Genomic DNA, 23,597 nt, shown 5'->3' with positions numbered 1-23,597 from the left:
TTGAGCTGGAAATTGCAATTTGAAGTTATTGGTTCTAAGCCCCTTCCCATGGCAGCGATGGCCAGACTAAAGCAGCCCGAGTGACGTCACAGCCCGACAGCACCATCGTCTGCTGCAAAACTGCCGCACATATGGTCGGTGCAGAGCAGCGTGTGTGCCTACTTGAGTCCAGCCGTGGCACATTGCGGTGACGTCGCCAAGACCGGGCAGAGCTAGACAAAAGGAGGTGTGGACTCGTCAGCACTATAGTGACCCTGCATCGTCTGTCAAACTTCTCACTTTCACCCCTCTGCACCCCTAGGCTGAACGAAAAATCTACTCTCCTATGCTCACTATGTGCAGTTAAGTCGTTCAGTCATGAGCAAACACGTGACCGTCGGTTTATGCCGTCATGAATCACGAGTGCGCCAGTGTTGCCTGACTGCCACATGGTTCAAGAGAACTTTAAAAAAATTAAATTACTAATTACTCGCTGCACAAAATGAGCTCATAGTCTATCCAGCTGTTCTGAGATGCATAGCGAACAACGTGCAATGAACAGCTTGAGTCTCAAAAATGGTGTCATGACCCTTTAAAGGGTACTTTGTGCAGAGACACACTCACTTGGAAGAAGGCCAATGATGGTCCCCCGGTACCCCACTGGAACCACAATATTCTCGCGGACGCTGACCACTCGGTCAAACAGCTGGTACGTAGCGGTCGAGTCCGGTGGCACCCAACCATACTGGAGGCTAGGACGATACAAATGTTTTGGGTGCACGTCCAGGAGCACTTCCTGTGGCGGTTGCACATCCTGCCCCATGTGTGAATGCAGTGAGAAAAAAGAAATGAAATTCAAGATTACATACACTAAACTTTCTAACACTAACTTCTAAATAAGAATTTCATGAAAAGCTACTCTGGCAAAACAACCTAACATTCAGGAGTGAAGCAAATAAGTGAGCATCCGCTACCAAGAGAAAATTTTCTATGGGAGAACCACATTATCACTCATTTTTTTCGATGAAGAAAGCCCTAGAAACACATGGTGCCAATAAGACTGGAAACACCCCCCCCCCCCCCCCCAACTTCTACATTCAAGAGATTACCATAAATATGCCCCCGGTACCACCTAGCTCCAATAAAATTATGACTGTGGATTGGGCATCTAACCATTTTCAGGTTTCTGAGAACCATTCTTTCAAAATCCCAAATCTGATGAAGCTTTTCACTGTTAACAGTGCTGGTTTCTAAGAGCAGGTACAGAAAGGGAGGCCAGCAGAAAGCTACAGAGACCACACTGACCTTGGCCCTATTTACGGTCTCTTCTATGGCCTTGATCACGCCTTCATCGAGCAGTGTTGCGCCACTTTTGATCCGTGCCACCTGTGAGCACTCCTGCTCTTTCAACCACTTGGCCACTTCTTTCACCTCTTCTTTCCTGGTCAGACAAACACACAGCAGCACAAGAGTACTGTGAGTCCCCTCTGCCAGCACAATACTGAATAAAAACAGCTTGACATGCACATTAGCAGTAGCACATACTTTAGAAGGGCTATTAAAAAGAACCAAAAATGAAGAGTGCTCTGCCGGCACCGCTATCTCCGCAACAGTGCGTGAAGCAATGAAGAGTAACGATTAACCATCGTGCTGCTTAGTGCGGTCTCATGCGCCTATTAGAAGCGGTGCGATGCTGCGTTGTCAGTCGAACGTGGGCGTTCCTGCATGGCACCCCGGGTCTTTCAATTAAATGGGCTGGTACAAACTGCCAACTTGGAATTATACAAAAAAAAATTTACATTACAAATTATAGGAGGCAGTACTTCTAAGAATTATCTAGGATTTCGAATTAACTGATACTGAATCATCAAGGTTTTACTGCATATAGGACGCAGTTTGTGGCAATTACTTATATCAAACATTTACTCCTCCTACCAGACAAGCACTCAAAAAGGAGCAATAGCTTATGTTCAAATTTCAGCAGTTATCCTAACAGGCTAGGGGACAAACTTTGGCGTGGAATTCTCCTGGTTTTTAGTTTACACCCATTTATAGCTTGCATAGTTAGTTGCAAAAGTTCACGGCACGTGGGTGCCCTAGAACAAGTAAAATTTTCACGCCGCCTAAAAGAGGTGAACAGCTCTCATCATACAAGTTTAAGCTGCACATCTAAGACAATGACAAATCATTAAGATTTTTCACAACAGTGCAGTCCTAAATGCTAAAGTTCGTGTGGACAACTACTTCATGCACTCACACATAATTCAGAAAACTATGTCAGGGTTAGCAGAACTATTTACATCAGAAATTCTCGCGAGTTGATGAGAAGTTAGAATATTCAATTTATAGCAAGCTACAGAATAGAAGCAAAGAAAAAAGAACAAAACAATACTCACAAACTACAGATACTAAACACTTAAAAGAACAACCTATAAAATAAATGGGTTCCACTGGAGAATGGGAGACACAGCACTGAGATGCACTACATCAGGGCACTTTTCTACTGCAGACCACAAGGTTAAGACATGGAATCCTTATTCTGCAAACGTCAATATAATCACTGACTACTTTTCTAAACAACAGCAGCAAAGTTAAAGCTACCTGTAGGCTATATCTTAAAAGCACCTGCATGCAATCAGGTTAGCATTCCGATCACGTATAAGTGCACACAGAAGTTTTCAGAATGCAGAAATTATAGAAACCTGAACAATCTCGCTATCTGGAGACGCACCCTGACAGCGGGTTGCCCTGTGCAGGTAGTAGCTGATAAATGTGTGGCACACAACTTTAAGTACATGACAAAAAGAATGCTTACAATGCCGGAACTTAAGCAGTTTTGTGGATTTTGCATTCTGAAAACTTCTGCGAGCACCTGTGCAGTATAAAATCAATACACAACATACCCAACTCCTTTTGGATAGATGTCTTCCACGGCAATTTTTTCTTGCCCCATGAACGGAAGAATTCTCTGTACAAAACTAAAATATCTGTGGGCGAAGAAAGCAAGAAACGCATAGTCGAGGAGCTGTAAATCATGGTCCAGCTCGCCAGTTGAAAATGACACACAGCCATGAGGTTCAGACTGCACTCACTTAGCCAGGTACTGCTTGAGGACTTCGAGGCACTTGGTAGAGTACAGCCAGGAGCCATCGCACTTTTTCGAGTAGCCAGGAATCTGGAAGTGCAGAGGAAATGAAGCAGCATTAGAATGCTGAATTCTTATTAGCACACAATCAACAACTGAGAAAGACTAGTTCACGAAGAGACCGGCCGAGGTGCAGAACAGTGAAATGTCACTATGTCTTGGAAACAGGGCCACAGCTCAAAGGGCTTGGCAAAATGCAAGCTCAACAAAATAAGGATTGTAGACTCACTAAAAATATGTCATTCCCAATGAAATAAAGGCAGAAATGTAGATGCACTAAAAATATGTCATCTTCAAACTCCCAGATATTAAGCACACAAGAAACAAGCTACACTTTCTAGGTCCAAAACAACTCAATGCAATTATTGTTCTCAGTAAAAGTTGAGTCTGTGACTCTTTCAGGCTATGCTGAAGTTACTGTAGCAGTAAGAGATGCAGAGATGATGCTCACAGTTCTTCATACAGATGCTTTGAGAGCCTGCGCTGAACATTGGTAGCTCCAGAACCACTCTTGGAGAGTTGCTTTCTTGATTTGTGCACATTTTGTTACATGTAGTCTCAAAGGACATACAAAACAGAACAAAATAAAACCAGCCCAAGAAAATTATGCTGCCCTTGCATGTGATTACACCAATAAATTGGAAACAAGAACACAACACAGAACTGACAGCATGATAGTTTACTTATAACAGATGGCTGCGTGACCCCGTGTATAATATGCGCACGCATTAGGTGGGTGTGCAAGCCTTTTCTATCATGAGCAATGTCTTCAGCTCCACTACAAATATGCACCCCCTCAAAGAAAGTAAGACTGCCACCTGCCCACAAAAGAACTAGTATCTTTCCATGACAACAACTTCGAGTGCCCACCTCTTCACAAGACTTGTTGAACTTCAGCTGAAGCCCAACGTTGACGAGCGAAGCCGATTCTGCCTCCTTGCTGTTCATCTGAATAAACACTGTGCCTGTGATGCGAGACACGAACTGGGGGTTCACCCCAAGCTGCTGTGACAGCTGATGAGCATTCATGTAGTGAACCTGGCAAAGATTCTGAAAAGAAAAGAAAAAAAGAATAGAAAAAGAATTAGCACAGTGTGGAAAAAAGTAAGTTGCCAAACTGTGCTCCACAAATCATGGCCCATATCACCTTTGCCTTTGCGGGGGTTCTCAAATTGGGGTTCCAGGGGAGCCCCTGGGTTCCTTGGAGTTTTTTGGTTCCCCAAGTGCCTAAACCCATGCGTGCCTCAACTCCTGCCTTGCCTTTAGCCAGTAATTTTGAGACTGACCATACTGCAACTGCCTACAGCCACCCATTTCAAACCATTTCAAGCAGCCATCTAAAAAAAAGTGCCCTTTTATCGCCTTTGGTATCCATCTGCCTTCGAATGTTGGCCTCAGGATTCTAGACTTCGCGCGTGCCATGATGTCATCATTCTGCGGGAAGCACGTTGCCATGATCTGTCACTCTTTACTATAGCTGTTTCGTGTAAAAAATCTTTACTGTAAACAGAAAAAAAAAGTACATTCACCTTTAAAAGGCAAAATGGGACTGCAGTGTTACTTTACTATATCAGCAGAGCTTTCACTATATTCGAGTTTACTTATAGCGGGGTTCCACTGCAAGTCTTCTGCCGAGGGGGATAGTTGGTTTACAGCAATCAACCCCAAGATGGACATTTTTTTCTTTTTTCCAAGCATTTTAAAGGTCATTCAGACAGAACAACATAAGGATGACACACTAAACAAAAGGCGACCTTGCCTTGTGTATTGTCTTCCAGTCCATTTATCTAAGTGAACAAAAAAATTCTTAAAGACAAATATGTTTGGACTAGATATTGTACCTGCAATCTGTGTGCTCTCACTGAGCGTTTAAAAAATTTCCCTTGGATTACGTCACTTGTAAGCACCCTAACGATGCCAGGACTGCCCTCACAGTCAACAAGAGGGCATCTTAGGACACTTTTCAAGGTACTTTCGGAGATCTAAGGAGAGTGCACACGGAATGTTAAATAACAAACATGCACAAAAAGCCTACAAGAAATGTGCCCCACTTAAGCCTTTTCTCCCAATGAAACCAGAAAAGCTCAGTCATTGGAATGCGGAGTTGATCGGCTCGTTCAAAGTCCTCAGTAACCCCAAAAGTCTCGCGGGAAGGATTTATGGCTATGGGTTTGTCCAGCAAGTTCTCTGTGATAGATAATATCAAGAACTCAAAATACTTAACGCAAACAGTATGACTACACATTTGGAAATTCGCATGCAGGCACATGACAGCACAAGCGCGGACATGTGGCCCCTTACCCTTTCGTTCCGGATGATTCCATCCAAATTTGGCTCTGCTGGCACTGTAAACTTGACTAGGACGCGTCCAACGTTGTTCGCTGGTTTGGCATCGACAACCTTTTGAAAAGGAGAAAAGCAGGAAAGCAGAGACCTTCACAGTCTGCCACATGAAATGGCAATTAGAGAACTTCTTGACAGGGTTTGGAAAGTAAGACAGAGAATGGCTGTTCACAATCATGCTCCCAGAGTTGCCAAAAGCCCCCAGTTTGGAAAAAAGTCCACATTACCTGCCCTTCGCAACCATAGTGGGGATGGCCAACCATGAAGCAAGTCTTCCCAACAGGAAACAGCTCCTCAAGTGTTTTGAACTCTTCAAAGTCTGGAGACTTCTCAGTGATGTCCTGCAGTAAAGGACAAGTAAACCAGGTTGCTGCGTGTCACAGTGATCAATGCCTCATGAAAAAGGAACAAGTTCGCGATGCTGATGAGCACACACTCAAGCACCCACATCACAATCTGATGCTTACAGAACAGAACATTGGTCACACTTGTTCAGAGCTTTAATGCGCAGCCCAGAACTTATGATGGCAGTGAACTGGCTGCAAGCTTAGGTTTCAAGATATTTACATTGTTTGACAACTTTACTAGCTCTGAAAACTTTTCCAGCTGGCTGGAGAAGTGGACAGCAAGGCGAGGGAACCCAGCCTCCCATCTTGAACTTCTGCATGTACAGTCGACAACCTATTTTTCGGACCCTCTAGGGACTGCAAAAACGACCAAAAAATCAGGCAGTCCGGAAAATCAGATCTCACCAAAAAAAAAATATCACTAACTTATTGCCATTATGCTGGAAAAAGAGGTCAGTTGTGTTGCACACATTCTGAAGCTCCTAATGACTAAATTTCGCCGTGCGACACATGCACAGACAACGGGCGGCAACCACTTTCACGAGCTCAGCCTGGCTGTGCTGCCCTTGGCATGTCGCCGATGAACGCATTGGCTGGGACAAAGTCTAAACGGGAAAGCGAACACGCCGCTGCGGGAACTGCATTGTGCCCGCAGTACAATGGGCCCAGAACGAGAACGCGAAGATGACGAAAAAATAAGAACCGAAAAACGGCCAAAGCAAGTGCTCCGTCGGCATTGGCCTCCGTCATTAGGCCTAGCGACTAGAGCCAAAATTGGCATCGTCTCCAGCGATATGCACTCTACGGTGGCTTGCGTATAATGAGGGGTGTCTAGCCTGTCATCGAAATGCCAGTTATTTAACGACAGATATTTATGGTTATACGATAGAAAAGTGAGGGTTGCGGTGCGTTTTGCCGCGGGTACACTGACCTCACTTTAAAATGCACCACCATTTCCTCCCGCGCTCGCAGTCTCCGTGAAGCTGTATGCCACCCACGTGCTTCACTGCTACCTCTTTCCATATTCGGAACGAAAGACTCGGCATAGATGAGTTCCGTGGACTCTGACTGCTTTTCAGGTTCATGCGGTGGAAGACATTCAAGAACCGTACGAATTTGAAAACACGCGGGTGCAATTACAGAGTCGCGCAGAATTTCAGTATCACAAGAGGCCCCCTTTAAGCTTGAATTTCGTTTTATTTGATCAAGTTTTCCATCTCTCCTGCAGTTTGAAGTAATGAGGTTCCACTGTACACATTATATGGCGGCTTGGGTATTGGCGGCAAATGCGAACAAGGTCCGAAAAATCGGGCAGTCAGTTGTGATGCGTCCGAAATTTCAGGCGCTCTTATACATTGGCTCTATGGGCCATGTCATGGTGCTGCGAAGAAGTCCGAATAATCAAGCATGTCCAAAAAATCAGGCGTCCGAACTTTCGGTCGTCGACTGTACCACTAACCAACACTGCTAGTTCTTTTGTTCTTGACTATATTATCATTATGCTATTAATTTTCTGAACCTCCTGGACAGGCACTGTTAATTGAGGCCCATATGTGGTTCGGAATGAGAAGACAGTTTGTTTTGATGTTGAATGTCGAAGCTGTTACACAGCAACATGGTAAGGCATGGTGCATGAAAATTAATCAGCATCATATCAAGCACTGGCTTGTAAATTCTTTGCAAAGAAAGCACATGGTTCAAGGAAGCTCTGCTTACCTTGACAATGGCCTGTAACGCAAATGGTACGCTGTGCTCCGCCCACTGTTTTTCCAATGTGATGCGGCCTTTCGTAGTGTATGTGTACCTGTATGTGCCGATGAATCAATGACAAGAGTGCTGCAGTTATTCAGGAGCAACAGATATGTAAGTATCCCACAAAACAAGAAAACAAAAAGAAAAAGGAAATGGAAGAAACTATTCTTGCACAATGTGTCAATGGACACAGGCACGTGAGCCAGTTCGTGATGGCAGAGTGTATTTCAAACGCGCACAGGTGTACAAACGATGCACAACAAAAATCAACAAAATTAAGGAGGCATGCTTGTCCATTATACTATGACACTCTGGGCGCTTAGTTTTCGGATGAAAAAAAAGAAAAGAGCTGGCATTTAATTAGACGATCCCAATAACAGAACGAAATAAGCAGAGTGCGATACTTACTTTCGACCAGTCACTGTTTTGCAATATACCAGAACGTCGAGATCACCGACATTTACTCCATAACGGCCCAGGTACCTAGGGAAATAAGTGACAAGAAAGGAAGAGAATAGTGTAAGCACAAATGAAAAATTTCCATCTTAGGCACAAGAAAAACCTGGCCAAATTAGAAGACAATTTAAAATTATCATGCACCACCAGAAATACTGTACATACTCGCGTAATAGACACACTTTTTTCCAGAAAAGTTGCTGCCAGTTTGGGGGGAAAGTTCATTACGCAGGAAAAAAAAAAGTTTCAACAGATTTCAACAGCTGGTGGGGCCAGCCAATCACAGCGAGACAATGTGAACAGGCTAAACACCGGCCCTGAAGGTCAGGCGCGCGTGAGGTTAAAAAAAACACACAGTACGGTTACGTGTGTGTAATGTGAATGTTTAAGCCTTAGCTTACAGCACACGTCTTGGCACTCTGCCAAGTTCCCAGAGCGCACCGCGCCTCCCCCCAATCCCCCGCACCCTTCTGGCAGCTCTCCTCAAAAAATAAACAAACGCTGGCGGCATCTTTGAATGCTGCTAAAGTCTCTCCCCCCACCCCTCTGGGTGATGTTATCAGCGGTGGACAGCTTCTTGGTGCCCTGCCAAAGTCTGCGCTGCAAAATCTGAGGAACCCACTACAAAAAGTTAAAGCTGAAAAAAAAAAAAAATAAATTCTGGCCGACAAAAGTGGGGGGTTCATTATGCGAGTGGGTTCATTACGCGAGTATATACAAGGGCACTATTTCTTGGTACATTAAATATGGACTGCTGCACAAAAGACGGACTGCTTATTGACGAATAACATCAAGATATTTCTAAGAGAACTAGCTCCAAGCTCTCCAATATATACTTCTTTCCTTCTTTCCACTGTGTCTACAAAGGAGCATGTGCATATATATAGTATTTTTTTCCCACTGATCAGCACTACAATTAAAAAAAAAAACATTCCCCTATGCACCTTGGTCTTGGTGACTGTTGGCTTCTTCATAGTGTGTGTGTGTGTGTGTGTGTGCGTGTGCGTGTGTGCACGCGCGCACACACACGCACACACAGTATTGTGCATTTTTATCATGAAGACTTTAAAAAATTTGCCCGCCTCAACCGCTGGCTCATTTTCGGCTAATTGAGCGGAAAAAATATCGGAACAACAGATTTAAAGAGGCTTTACCTTTCAAAGAATATTGTTAGCAACGCTTGTCTCGGTGGCCTTGTCGTGACGCTTTCCACTGCCGAAAACTGATGGCGCCACTGTCGCCCTTCAGTGAAAGTTGTTTGCGGGTTTTCGTTCGCTGACCTCTACGTAGACGACTACGTTTTCGCATCATGCACGGCTCAACTCAGTAAGTACCGTGGTCAAACTTGCTACGATACAAAAGTTACCATAATACGCAAGCTCTGTGTGCAGTTTCACCGCAAATGAGCCAGCGGTTGAGGCAGGGAAATTTTTGAAAGTCTTCACGATAAAAACGCACAATACTGTATATATATACAGGGTGTCCCAGCTAACTTGGACCAAGACATTAAATAAACATAAGCGTTCTTCGGAACTGAAATCGCGAGGATGCTGTTGGGGTTTGCCTAAAGTTTCAGTACAATTTTTTGCTCGTTTTACTTGAATAATTATTCAAGATAAATTAATTATTTTTTAAAATATAGCTTGAAATGTTCAGGCATCAATATGAAAGTTGTGGAGCTCCACAAATATTTTCCAACCCCGGCACTTCCAATGAGATAGCCTTAGCGTGGCCGTTTTTATTCGGGAAAAACGAACGCCCACGGAGTTAAAAAAATACCACGTGACAGCGCACTCCGTGCACCAGAATGCGCCACGATTACAGCGCTCTCATCCGTGATTTGTAAAAAACATTGCCAGCGCCGTGCCTTCTCTTCGCTTACGAGAAAGGGCTTCTATCTTTGCTTGGCTCTGAGGTTACCGGCGGCGACTGGCGACGCATTCTACAATCTGCTAGCGTGAGAGCGCAATTATCGCCGCAGAAACGGGAGCCGGCTTTATTTCAACTGCCGCCCGAACCCCACTGGTGCTTATCTTGGAACCAACCACAACGCGAAGCTCTGTCGTGTGCAGCACGAAAGGCGCGAAGCGAGCAATGTTTTTTACAAAGCACGAATGAGAGCGCTCCAATCGCGGCGTCACGTGGTATTTTTTAAACTCCGCGGGCTTTCGTTTCTCCCCAATTAAAACGGCCACGCAGAGTCTATCTCGTTGGAAATGTCTGCGTTTGACAATATTTGTGGAGCTCCAAAAATTTCCTACTGACGCCTGAACGTTTCAAGCTATATTTAAAAAGTTAATGTATCTCGTCTAATTATTTCAGTGGGACGATCAAAAAAATGGTACTGTAACCTTACATAAGCCTTAACAACATGCACGTGATTTCAATTCTGAAGAACGCTTAGGCTTCTTCAAAATCTTGGTCCAAGTTAGCTGGGACACCCTGCACATATGTATATACACACTGAACTGTTTGTTTCCACTGTACATAATGGGCACAGAATGATGGAGGGGAAAAGACTGTAGACAAATCTGATAATTACTCCTCAAAGATAGTCAGATGATTTGCAAATATGGGTGTGACAAGGGATAAAGGACCAAATCTTTTTCATCAGTGCAACAATCAGGCAACATGCAAAACACTAAGCTGGATGCAGTCAGATCGATAATTGTTCACTAATGTAATAGTCTATGGGGGTTTAACGTCCCAAAGCGACTCAGGCTATGAGGGACGCTGCAGTGAAGGTCTCCGGAAATTTCGAACACCTGGGGTTCTTTAACGTGCACTGACACTGCACAGTACACGGGCCTCTCGAATTTCGCCTCCATCGAAATTCGACCGCCGCGACCGGGATCGAACCCGCGTCTTTCGGGCCAGCAGCCGAGCGCCGTAACCACTCAGCCACCGCGGCGGCTGTTCACTAATATAATAGCGAAAATAACTCAATAAGACAATAACGTCTCCTGAAAAAGGGACGATGGCACCAGTTAGAGCTTCCTGCAGGCTGATAAAGATAACCTTTGAAGATGACCTAAACATGAGCGGATGATGCAGATAAGAATGAAAACGTGCAATGAATGGTTAAAAAGAAAAATGTTATGGCTTTGCACACAGCCTGAGTAAGCAAAAATGTCCTGAATATTTTTTAGTTCAATGCTTCAGTTCGAAAAATGAAACTGAAAAAAAAAGGGAGAAATTTAATTTGTACCTACCGCTCTTTGATTCCGTCAACTTGCATGTCAAACACTTCCTGGTCATCGCTGGTGAGCCTTTGCACTATAACGTTGTCACTTTTCCCATGCCTCCGAAGCTCCATAGAATGCCTGTGATGAATACAAGCCGACAATGTAAAAAGATCACACTACAGCAGAATGTCAATGATAAGGCAAAATTCCCTATCCAAAGTGCACTGTGTTCAATGGGCCAAATGTTATATTTTTTTAACACTCCCCCGCGCCACCACAGGTGATATGAATGCGGGAGCCGCGACCGCACCTGCGAGCACTAAACGCTGCCCTCCCATCGAAAAATGCCGCGATCACAAATCATGCAGTACGCACCACAAACACTGAGCGGTGACACACACCCTGCACACTGCCAATATCATGATCGCCAGTCATGGTTGTATACACTATGAACACAGAGCTATGACACGCCACCCATACATGGCGAACATGGTGGTCACCATTCAAGCAGTATGCAACATGAGCACCGAGCGGAGGCACACGGCTGTAAATAAATCCTGTCAGCCGAAAATGTATCAGCGTAAATAAAGTTCCCTAGCTTCTGCATATGCATGTTCACATTTGGATAATACGAATTTCAGCGTATATGAACATTTCTCGTGACCCTGTGTAATCTGTACCATCGAGATGCAACTGTACTTGATCTATATTAAAGAGACACTGAGGAGAACCCTATCAAACTTTTTTTGTTAGCAAAATCTGATAGTTCGGCATTTCATGGCTTTGTTGCCGCTTGTCCAAGAGCGAAAGATGAATTTATTTCAAAGAAATTTGGATTCTAAGTTGAAAAAGTTTTTCCCGCTGCTCCGATTCAAACTCGAGAACTCTTATGACGTCACGAAGAACTCTTATGACGTCACAGGACGGAGTGACGTGAAACGTGACGTAAACGGAGACCCCGTGATTTCTGGCGGCTAGTGGTGCAGTCTAGCAGCTGCCGAAATGAGAGCTACCGCCACCACACGTTGAAGGCATCTATCGGGGGTCGCTACCGTCGCTTCGTTTACGTTTGCACCGGCGTCTTGCCAGCGTTACGATGGATCCCGTTCCCGTAAACGACGACGTAGTTCTCGCAAAAACTCCGGCCTGCATTTCAGCGACCTCAGCCCCACAGAGCGTGTGATGCTTTTGAGGGAGCACAGTTAGGTTAGGCGCCGGCGGGTCGTTTCCCCCTTCAGCCGTGAGCAGCCATTGCAAACTAAATATCATAACCCCAGTGCGGGGAGTCGCGAGGGGTGCGATGCGCCCATAGGAGGCTGGCCGGGGCTTTGGGGCCAACGGTTTGTGATTCCTTGAACGGCGCAGTTGCACGGTGCAGCAGGCGACGTCGAGGTCTCCCATGGTTGCAAGGGCCAAGTTTTTTATTTATTTTTTTGGCACAAAAAACGGATGGGTGCTCAAGGGCGGTCGCGTTTAAAGTTGGCGGCTTGAAACTAAAGCCGGCGCACTACGCTTCAACGGCTTCCGCTAGATCCAACGGGTCCACTGGACCGGGCTCTCTCGCCCACTTGCATGTACCTTCATATATGTACTGTGAATGGATTAAATTAGCCGAGAGCTTGAAAAGAACAGCTCCGCCGAACTGCCGAAGTTATTGAATTACGTCACAACGCGCACCTCGCCGCAGAGCCGAATCTGTCTGGCCGGGCCGGCAGCGGCTGGCGCACTCGGCGCGAAATAGAGACATGCTCCAAGTCTCCCCGCCAGTGCGGTCAGAGTGCGCCGAAGCCGCAGAACGCGTCGGCGGTCAAGCGCAGTTGAAGTATAGAGGGTCTCGCTTTAGCCGACGTGACGTCGCCGCGCAGCGCGTTATGCCGGAGCATAAACGCGCCTTAACAGAGCCTGCGCTTGACCGCTAACCAACGTATTCGGTGGCGGCATCTATGGGAGCCACTGGAAACCCCCTCCCCACTCACTGAATAAAAAAAGAAAATCCTGTGCAGAGGTTCTGAATTGAACCAGGGCCTTTGGCATCTGAGGCGGAGACGCTACCACTCCGCCACGACAGCTCAAGTTAAAACCACCAATAAAGGCGCATCTAGTGAATGCACTCTTCTAATGCAGAAATCTCTGCGCTTTCGCTATGTATATCCTGGCCTAAAGGGCGGTTCACATGCAAGCGAATTGGCGAACAGAGCCAACAGCGGCGCGGCTCTGCGAAGCGGTTCGCGAGCTTTCGTTTCACATGCATCGCCGCTGCGCGTTTCCCACCGCTGCGAAAACCAACGTTGCTGGAAAAATATATGCGCCTGCAACTGGTTTTGGTGGCCTGCAACCAGTTTTGTTGGCCTGCAAACACAAAAAAAGCGTAATATAAAAGCATTATTTTGTCATTTCTTTTCACAGTTTCTTTAAATAAATATAATTCTTGCGTTTTAAGCATTGAACAGCACTTTATACAATTTATTTTTTTAAACAAAAGTTCGTACGTGTGGCGTACAAACTCGCGTGGCAACGCCGGGCCGTCATTGGTTGAGATGCGGTGCTGCCACGTCGCCGCCGCGAAAATTTCCAACTTGCCCGAACCTCGCTGCTCCAGCCGCTGGGGCTTTCTCTGCTGCTTGAGAGAGGGTGTACTCGCCGCCGCGGCGGAGTTCACAAGCGGTTCGCTTGCATGTGAAACAGGCATAACAGAGCTAGGACGTCAGCAATTTTTATGAACTGCCTTGTACCATGTCTCCCGTCCCTAATAAACGATTTCTGTTAAGTAGTTTGAAGTTGACTGACACAGCCGGGAATGTTTCGCCGGGCGAGCGTGCGAAGACACAAGTGCTCTTTATATTGCGAACTGCCTTGTACGATCACTGATCATCGTGCCATCATAGTTTTTCGACCGTGGCGATCATCTGACCAGCCATAACAGGCTCCTTCAAAGGTTCACTAGCCCTTGAAGCGGCACTTGGAGTTCCTCTGCTGTTCGGCGCTTGTAAATCGAGACGCGTCAAAAACAAAACCACGGGGCACGCAAAACTCATAGACGCGAAGTGCCATAACAAATCGAAACTCTCCTGCCCGCCGCCAAGCATCGGCTTTCTTTGCTTCCAACATTCAGGTTGTCTTTTGTCTGTCTTCCTTGTGTGATAAAAGTGCACTATCGGTTTTAAAACAAAACTTACTTCAATATTGAACCGCGCAACCTTTCTTTGTCAGCCTCAGAGATTTACGCACCATCTAGGAAGGAATATTCCTCCAAGGTGGTGTCTCTTGTCCTTTGACGTCACCACGCTTGTACCTGCGAGATTGGCCTGTGGCGGCGATACCTGTATTTTGATTCTTGCTATTTTACCTTACAAGAGCTGTGTTTTCAGTAAGAGCGGCGTTTTCATGATCAGGAGCTGGTATTCTATCGATACAAGCCAACTTCAATTTCTCCTCAGTGTCCCTTTAATCTGACATACCTCAGAAACTGTTATTACATTAGTTTGGTTTTAAGGAATTCCGAGGAAAAAAAAACTGTCACAACAGTAAACTTTTGAAGTGGTAAGCATGCACAGAGCCCAGTGCGTAGTTTTAAACATTTTATGGAAACCTCAATGTCTAGTCAGACAGTGATAGTCGATTCATGAACTTACTGAATATGTGGACTAATTATCAGTTAAGTAAACAGCCAGTGGCACCGAGCAGAAAGTGAATTACACTACACACGGTGGCACAATGGCAATGAACACTGTTCTCAGCAGTGCTCACAGAAATTACCTTTCATCTCTAGTTGAAACAGACACCACGAGGGCTTCGAGAAGATGGGGCCAACAGACATACACAGATTTGCCCAGCAGCTCCGTTGAGATGTGCGTCAGGGTCTGAAAGTTGACGAAAAGTTTTGGCGAAATGTTCACTGCGAATCGCTCAATACCCAGTGTGGCCAATGGTGACAGCTTACTGTGGACTACAGCGCAATAGCACGAAAAGGACACAAACTCATGTGCTGACTAATAACTGTTTATTGCCTATGCAAAACCAACTAGCCAGCCCTTATGTATTAAGAACAGTGACAGCTTATGGCCCCAGAAATTTTAAATAAAAGCACATTAGTTTGAACTTCAGTAAATTCAACTTAATGAAAGTAAACAGAATATGCAGTTCACTACAATCGGAAAGCAATCGGGTATTGAGATTACCCTATTTTATCATTCTAAAATACTGTACTCATTTATCACGTTTTACTTTTTTTTAATGAAGCCAATGGCCAGCATCTTCTTTTCTAAAGCCTGAACTTATCAGAAGGCCTCTTCTTCATCTTTAAAACTGAAGAAGAGGCAGGCAGCATTCAACATGTCCCAACTCGCGCAACAAAGGGCCGCACCAAAGTCGCAAAGGGCGTGCGACTGCCTGTGAGCATGGTCGCAAGTCTGCAAAAACAAGCACTGTGCAAATGATAGCGCAACCTCTGTGACTCACAATTTCTTAGCTTCTTAATCTTACGCACAAATTCTTATGCTTACGCGTTCATCTCTGTTTTCTAACTTGATCACCATGCTTTCGTTTCTGGTAAGAGCCTGGAACACCTTGATGCTCTCCTTCTTGAGGGATGCCTTTAAATGAAGACACAGGAAAGCACAGTTAACGTATGCCCATGAGCTCGAGCAGCAATACAAGTATGCATGACACTGGCAGGAGATTGGTCAGTCATAAAATCTATGTGACACAATCCAGCTTGCAAAAAAAAAAAGAAGAAAAAAACAACAAACCTCGGAAAACACCCAGTTTAATATAAAGAGGCCGTACACAGTGCAGCCTTTAATGTAACAAGAAAACAGCATTAAGGCTATATTATAGCATTTAAATGTATATACAGTTAACTCCAACTCAAATCTTTTGATATTTCGAACTTAATGGTAAACCAAAACTAGTTCTGCTGGCATTAAGGAGAGCCTTCTCAAAGCAAATCATGTTGAAGAAGCCAAACTTTCAGTTCGAATCAAGCAAGTCTGGGTTACCGAATGGTGTCATGACCGTCAAAAATTTTATTAGCAAAGCAAATTTGCAAAAAAAGGAAGAACCCTGACTGGCAAAAAAATCAAAGAAACAGAAAACCTAGAGACCAAGTAAAAAATGCTGATTTTAATTTCAGGCATGAATCGGTGCTCCCGAGGAGAGAAGCATGCTATGGGACAGGCCTGCATCACGCAAGTTTCACCCCTGGAGCAGGAAGCTGACAGTGTTTCCTTGTAATCCGTCAGGCGTGCCACAGCTATTAACAAGCCCCTGTTCACAAGCTGTCAACAATGAGGTCACCAGCACAACCAACTTCACAGAAACAATTTCATACATTTCAAGGACGATAGAAACAGTAGAAAAACACTGGGTACTTGCCCTCATCACCCTGGACGAACAAGCAAAAAAGATATGAGTGAGTCCACCCCACAGTAGACAGCATATGCGACGCGAGTGAATTCTTTGTTACAGCACATTCTAAGCTGCAAGAGACCTTCCCTCTCAGCAAGCATCACTTACACTGTAGTTGAGGTGCTTGAAGGTGGGGAATCCGGGGAAGTACACGTCCAGCTTGATTCCTTCGATAAGGCCTTTCCTAATTTGGCTCACCGGAAGCCGAAAGGCGTCCATGTCCAACACCGTCACCCTGCATTGCATTAGGAGATGTTGCAGGAACAAATGCATCAAGGCATCACCCAGCAATAGCCACAAAGCAGGAGGCATAGGAGTCATGCACAGAAACAAAGGTTTGGTTTGGCTTATGGGTGTTTAATGTCCCAAAGCAACTCAGGCTATGAGGGACGCCGTAGTGAGAGGCTCCAGAAATTTTTACCCCCTGGAGTTCTTTAACGTGCACTGACATCGCACAGCACACGGGCCTCTGGAATTTGGCCTCCATCGAAATTCGACCACCGCGGGCGGGATCGAACCCGCGTCTTTCGGGTCAGCAGCCGAGCGCTGTAACCACTGAGCCACCGCGGTGGCTGCACAGGAACAAAGTGCAGTGTTTAAAGGCTTCAGTAATTCACAAGGAAAAGCACCTGGGATAATTGCGGCTCAACAGAAGTAAAAAAGAGTGGCGGCATTTGATTACGCTTAGTACTAAATGCACATACTGAACCAGTGCTAGAATACCATGGAGCAAAGCTCCATAGTGCACCTCGTTTGGGCACCCCGGAAACCGCACCGGTACTTGTGTGCTGTCTCGTACACTGCAAGAGCACGCCTGTACTGCACTGAAATGGTCTCAGTACCATGCTGCATGAGCAGTGCTACTGGAAAGCGGTACTGGTGTGCTGTGTCCTACACTGCAAGAGCATGCCTCTGCTGCATTGAAATGGACGCTGTAACATGCTGCATGAGAAGTGCCACATCGTTCATTATTCAATACTAATAGGTTTTCTCAGAAGTGTTCACGCTTATGTGCTCTCCTTTGGAAAGAATGATGAACTGATCAGCTCCTGACGTACTGCAGATATCAGGAAAGTTCGCTTTGCTGCACTGCAAGCATGCACCTGTCATGCAGCTGACGAAGGAAGGGGTAACAGCATTCTTTGCATGGAAACAGCGCAGCAGACGGGACCAAGAAAGGAAGACACACACACGAGCGCCTGTGTGTCTTCCTTTCTTGGTCCCGTCTGCTGCGCTGTTTCCATGCAAAGAATGCACCAACTAGCCTGGCTTACTCCTTTGTTGGGGTACAGCAGTATCTCAATGATATGGACCCGGCTGATATGAATTATGGGATGATGCGATTTTATAAAATGCCCTGACAAATTCGGATATCGGGATAGACAAATTTAGGTGCTATGAACCCCCGTCCTACTGCGGGCGATATGAACGGTGAGCCACTACCGCACGAACCGCGACCACACCCTCGAGCACCAAGTACTTACTGCTCATACATTGCCGGCACCGGGAACACCAGTGCGTGTGTACTGCGAGTAGTAAGCGAGTGGCGGCACGCAGCCTATACTTCACTGAGGTTGCGATCGTCAGTCGCATGGTGCACACCGCGAGAAGTGAGCAGTGGAGTGCGGCCCATACATCGCCAATGCTGTGATCACCAGTCGCACGGTGCACATCATGAGTAGTGAGCGGCGGCGAGTGGCCCGTAAGTAAACCCTGCCAGCTGGAAATAGATTTGCGTAAATTGTACACACGAATTTTGTTACTTCTAAATGATACGAATATTTGTTGTGAAACTGTGAGATTCATATGAACGAGATTCTACTGTACCGCCTTCCCACTTTCTCTGCAACTGTATACAGTCGACAACCGAAAATTCGGATGCCTGATTTTTCGGGCATGCTTGATTATATTCGGTCTTTTTCGCGGCACAGCGACATGGCCCATAGAGCCAATGTACAAGAGCGCCTGAAATTTCGGACGCACTGCAAATGACTGCTCGATTTTTCGTACCTCGTTTGCACTCGCCACCAATATGCAAGCCGCCATATAATGTGTGCAGTGGAACCTCATTCATTCAAACTGCACGAGAGATTGAAAACTTGGTCAAACAAAATGAAATTCAAGCTTAAAGGGAGCCTCTTAACTTGCGATGCTGGAATTTGCGCGAGTCGGCACATTGTGCCCGCGTGGCTTCGAATTCGTATTGTTCTTGAATGCGCTCTGCCGCACAGTAGTCACTTGAACAGTAGTCAGAGTTTGCGGAACTCATCTGTGCCGAGTCGTTCGTCCCAAATACGGGAAGAGGTAGCAGCGTAGCGCGTGGGAGGCATAGGGCATCACGGAGACGGCGAGCGCGGGATGAAATGGTGGTCTATTTCAAAGAGAGGTCAGCGTATCCGCGGCAAAATGCATCGCAACCCTGACTTTTTTTTGTAAAACCGTAAACAACTGGCATTTCGATGACACACAGGATGTCTCTCATTAAACGCAAGCCACCATAGAGTGCATATCGACAGACACGATGCCGATTTTGGCTCTAGTCATTAGGCCTAATGATGAAGGCCAACGCCAACGGAGTGCTTGCTTCGGCCGTTTACTATTGGCTCTTATTGTTTCGACATTTTCGTGTTCTCGTTCCGGGCCCATCGTACTGCGGGTGCAGCGCAGTTCCTGCAGCGGCATGTTCGCTCTCCCGTCTAGACTTTGTCCCAATCTGTGCGTTCATCGGCGACATACCGAGGGCAGCACAGCCAGGCCGAGCTCATGAAAACGGTCGCCACCCGTCATCTGTGCATGTGTCGTGCGGCGAAATGTAGTCATGAGGAGCTTTAGAATGTGTGCAATACAACTGACTCCTTCCTCTGGCATATTGACAATAAGTTCATGATTTTTCCGATGAAATCTGGTTTTCCGGACTGCCTGATTTTTCGGTCATTTTCGCGGTCCCTAGAGGGTCCGAAAAATCGGTCGTCAAATGTACAGTGTCCGAAGTGTCACTATTGTGCGGCACTATGTAAAGGGCCAGCCGTTTGCCCCACCCAACAGTGAGTTGGCATGTACTACATCCATAACGAATATTTGTTGTGAAACTGAGATTCATATGATCGAGATTCTACTGTACTGCCTTCCCATTTTCTCTGCAACTGTATACAGTGTCTGAAGTGTCACTATTGTGCGGCACTATGTAAAGGGCCAGCCCTTTGTTCCACACAACAGTGAGTTGGCATATACTACATCCATAACGAATATTTGTTGTGAAACTGTGAGATTCATATGATCGAGATTCTACTGTACTGCCTTCCCATTTTCTCTGCAACTGTATACAGTGTCTGAAGTGTCACTATTGTGCGGCACTATGTAAAGGGCCAGCTGTTTGCCCCACGCAACAGTGAGTTGGCATGTACTACATCCATAACGAATATTTGTTGTGAAACTGTGAGATTCATATGATCGAGATTCTACTGTACTGCCTTCCCATTTTCTCTGCAACTGTATACAGTGTCTGAAGTGTCACTATTGTGCGGCACTATGTAAAGGGCCAGCCGTTTGCCCCACCCAACAGTGAGTTGGCATGTACTACATCCATAACGAATATTTGTTGTGAAACTGAGATTCATATGATCGAGATTCTACTGTACTGCCTTCCCATTTTCTCTGCAACTGTATACAGTGTCTGAAGTGTCACTATTGTGCGGCACTATGTAAAGGGCCAGCCCTTTGTTCCACACAACAGTGAGTTGGCATGTACTACATCCATAACGAATATTTGTTGTGAAACTGTGAGATTCATATGATCAAGATTCTACTGTACTGCCTTCCCATTTTCTCTGCAACTGTATACAGTGTCTGAAGTGTCACTATTGTGCGGCACTATGTAAAGGGCCAGCCGTTTGCCCCACGCAACAGCGAGTTGGCATGTACTACATCCATAACGAATATTTGTTGTGAAACTGTGAGATTCATATGATCGAGAATCTACTGTACTGCCTTCCCATTTTCTCTGCAACTGTATACAGTGTCTGAAGTGTCACTATTGTGCGGCACTATGTAAAGGGCCAGCCCTTTGTTCCACACAACAGTGAGTTGGCATGTACTACCTCCATAACGAATATTTGTTGTGAAACTGTGAGATTCATATGATCGAGATTCTACTGTACTGCCTTCCCATTTTCTCTGCAACTGTATACAGTGTCTGAAGTGTCACTATTGTGCGGCACTATGTAAAGGGCCAGCCCTTTGTTCCACACAACAGTGAGTTGGCATGTACTACATCCATAACGAATATTTGTTGTGAAACTGTGAGATTCATATGATCGAGATTCTACTGTACTGCCTTCCCATTTTCTCTGCAACTGTATACAGTGTCTGAAGTGTCACTATTGTGCGGCACTATGTAAAGGGCCAGCTGTTTGCCCCACGCAACAGTGAGTTGGCATGTACTACATCCATAACGAATATTTGTTGTGAAACTGTGAGATTCATATGATCGAGATTCTACTGTACTGCCTTCCCATTTTCTCTGCAACTGTATACAGTGTCTGAAGTGTCACTATTGTGCGGCACTATGTAAAGGGCCAGCCGTTTGCCCCACCCAACAGTGAGTTGGCATGTACTACATCCATAACGAATATTTGTTGTGAAACTGAGATTCATATGATCGAGATTCTACTGTACTGCCTTCCCATTTTCTCTGCAACTGTATACAGTGTCTGAAGTGTCACTATTGTGCGGCACTATGTAAAGGGCCAGCCCTTTGTTCCACACAACAGTGAGTTGGCATGTACTACATCCATAACGAATATTTGTTGTGAAACTGTGAGATTCATATGATCAAGATTCTACTGTACTGCCTTCCCATTTTCTCTGCAACTGTATACAGTGTCTGAAGTGTCACTATTGTGCGGCACTATGTAAAGGGCCAGCCGTTTGCCCCACGCAACAGTGAGTTGGCATGTACTACATCCATAACGAATATTTGTTGTGAAACTGTGAGATTCATATGATCGAGATTCTACTGTACTGCCTTCCCATTTTCTCTGCAACTGTATACAGTGTCTGAAGTGTCACTATTGTGCGGCACTATGTAAAGGGCCAGCCGTTTGCCCCACCCAACAGTGAGTTGGCATGTACTACATCCATAACGAATATTTGTTGTGAAACTGTGAGATTCATATGATCGAGATTCTACTGTACTGCCTTCCCATTTTCTCTGCAACTGTATACAGTATCTGAAGTGTCACTATTGTGCGGCACTATGTAAAGGGCCAGCCCTTTGTTCCACACAACAGTGAGTTGGCATGTACTACATCCGTAACGAAAGCGAAAACTGTCAGAGAGTCTGAGAAACAGCAGGCAGCAGGAAATACTGCACCAGTCTTGCTGACATCACTCGCTCAGAAAACAAAATTCCTTTCAAATGTCCGTTGTCCATCAGAATCAGTCCAACAGTTCTGAACCAAGGCAGCTGCTACGCTTCTTGACAAGTTTTGTTCTCAATACAACCAAAGCAAGTGAGCCGAAATATGCCCTCTCTTCCAAAGCAGTGGAATATAGTCCACGGTTGTACTCAAATAGCTTCCTCTTAAAACATGCCACATTGGCAATACTCATTATTTAAGGCAGATTCGCGACATAACTGCACATTTTAAGCGTTTGAGAGTCACAGCAACAACAGCTTTTTTTTTATTATTATAGCACCCTAGTTAAGCACATTGAGTTACAAGAGGCCCTCATAGATGGCACCAGCTACACCAGCTACGCAGTGAAGCAATCATGTAGCGATCAACGTGCCAGGCGGCTATCCTACAACCAAACTATTGCCAGAGTGACACAGCTATAGACGGCCAGCCCTGTAGCTTTCTCTTCATTGTAAAAAAAAAACCGTTGTCACGTGCAGAAGCACTCGCTTGCTGGCGAGATGGCCAGGGATAATTATGCTGCACAACTACAGAGGGCACAGTGCAGACACAGGAATCACCACTCTGCAAGGCTGAGTGTGTCGCACTCACTTGGCATGGTTCACCTGAACCTGAGGAAGCAACCTGGTGTGTCCCTTGAAGACCAGTGCCGGCTGTGCCTCTGGCGAGTATGTGAAGAGCAAGTGGCCACTATGGCCATTGCGGGCCTTCTCTTCCTCGGTGAGCCGCTGCTGGCACTCCTCCATGGCTGGCAACAGGCGAGCCTAGTGGGGGGCAGCAGACATGTGCAGGCAAAACCATAGTGTGGAATAACAAAATGCGAACTGTGCCCCGACTCCACGTAGCATGCAAAAGTAAGTAGAAAGAAAAAAAAAAAGCCCTGCTTCCTCAAAACACAGCACTGCCCTGCTCACCAAACTGTTTCGTCATGATATGAGTGTGGTACAGGTTAAATTTCTAACTAAACGTTTCACAGCTGAACTTCACAACTACAGTGAAGTCCACTAGGTATATGAAAAGTATGCTGTGAAAGCAGGAAGGATGAACAGTGGTAGAATAAACCCAGTAAGATAAAAGAGATCAGCCACACTCTAACATTTTCTCCTTTCTGACAGCAGTGTCCGGATGGACTATTCTGGGCGCATAGCTCTCACAATGAGCAAACAATGAAAGCACAGCAACCACAAACAGACTGCACAGCAGTAAGTTCTTCACCAAAGTAGTGCAGCCAGAACCAGGAGCCAAAATTAGGTGCCGCTAAGACACCTTCTACAGTGTTGAATATACGTGCACGTTCCCACAACTAGCTGCAGCATGTTAAGTCACCAGGACAGTACGTTACTTATCATATAAAGGTAGGCTCCACTGGCAAGAAGCTAGCTTTGGACATTCTACGAGGTGTCAACTCCATATAATGTGGTACTGTGCACAGAAAAATAGGGGTGTGAGAATATTCAAACTTCAAGCCTCTACTGAATTCAAATTTAATATTTCAAACCATTAGCCATGCAAGCATGGTCTCCTGTATCAATGATATCAGAGTACAAACCTCCTAAGCCCCGACACT

At 45.6% G+C, this 23,597-nt stretch overlaps 1 protein-coding gene and 1 non-coding gene across 2 annotated transcripts in view; both read right to left on the bottom strand.

The window, feature by feature from the left end:
• pcm (5'-3' exoribonuclease pacman) overlaps nucleotides 1-23,597 on the bottom strand; it is a 79,136-nt gene that overhangs the window by 36,839 nt on the left and 18,700 nt on the right. Inside the window, exons 16-29 of the mRNA XM_077654557.1 lie at nucleotides 22,622-22,794; nucleotides 16,722-16,848; nucleotides 15,710-15,799; nucleotides 14,964-15,067; nucleotides 11,235-11,345; nucleotides 7,975-8,049; nucleotides 7,531-7,618; nucleotides 5,695-5,808; nucleotides 5,426-5,524; nucleotides 3,995-4,174; nucleotides 3,072-3,154; nucleotides 2,883-2,966; nucleotides 1,285-1,420; nucleotides 604-793 (exon numbers count right to left, since the gene is read on the bottom strand). Coding sequence (XP_077510683.1) covers nucleotides 604-793; nucleotides 1,285-1,420; nucleotides 2,883-2,966; nucleotides 3,072-3,154; nucleotides 3,995-4,174; nucleotides 5,426-5,524; nucleotides 5,695-5,808; nucleotides 7,531-7,618; nucleotides 7,975-8,049; nucleotides 11,235-11,345; nucleotides 14,964-15,067; nucleotides 15,710-15,799; nucleotides 16,722-16,848; nucleotides 22,622-22,794 — 1,654 coding nt within the window. The remainder of the gene's footprint in view (nucleotides 1-603; nucleotides 794-1,284; nucleotides 1,421-2,882; nucleotides 2,967-3,071; nucleotides 3,155-3,994; nucleotides 4,175-5,425; nucleotides 5,525-5,694; nucleotides 5,809-7,530; nucleotides 7,619-7,974; nucleotides 8,050-11,234; nucleotides 11,346-14,963; nucleotides 15,068-15,709; nucleotides 15,800-16,721; nucleotides 16,849-22,621; nucleotides 22,795-23,597) is intronic.
• TRNAS-GCU (transfer RNA serine (anticodon GCU)) lies at nucleotides 17,112-17,183 on the bottom strand. Its single transcript has one exon. It is a non-coding gene; the product is annotated as a tRNA-Ser (tRNA).

This window comes from Amblyomma americanum, chromosome 2 (genome assembly GCF_052857255.1).
Source record: "Amblyomma americanum isolate KBUSLIRL-KWMA chromosome 2, ASM5285725v1, whole genome shotgun sequence".
Classification (NCBI taxonomy): domain Eukaryota; kingdom Metazoa; phylum Arthropoda; class Arachnida; order Ixodida; family Ixodidae; genus Amblyomma; species Amblyomma americanum.
Note: the sequence above shows the minus strand (reverse complement) of the source record. Positions and strands in the feature narration are given on the sequence as shown.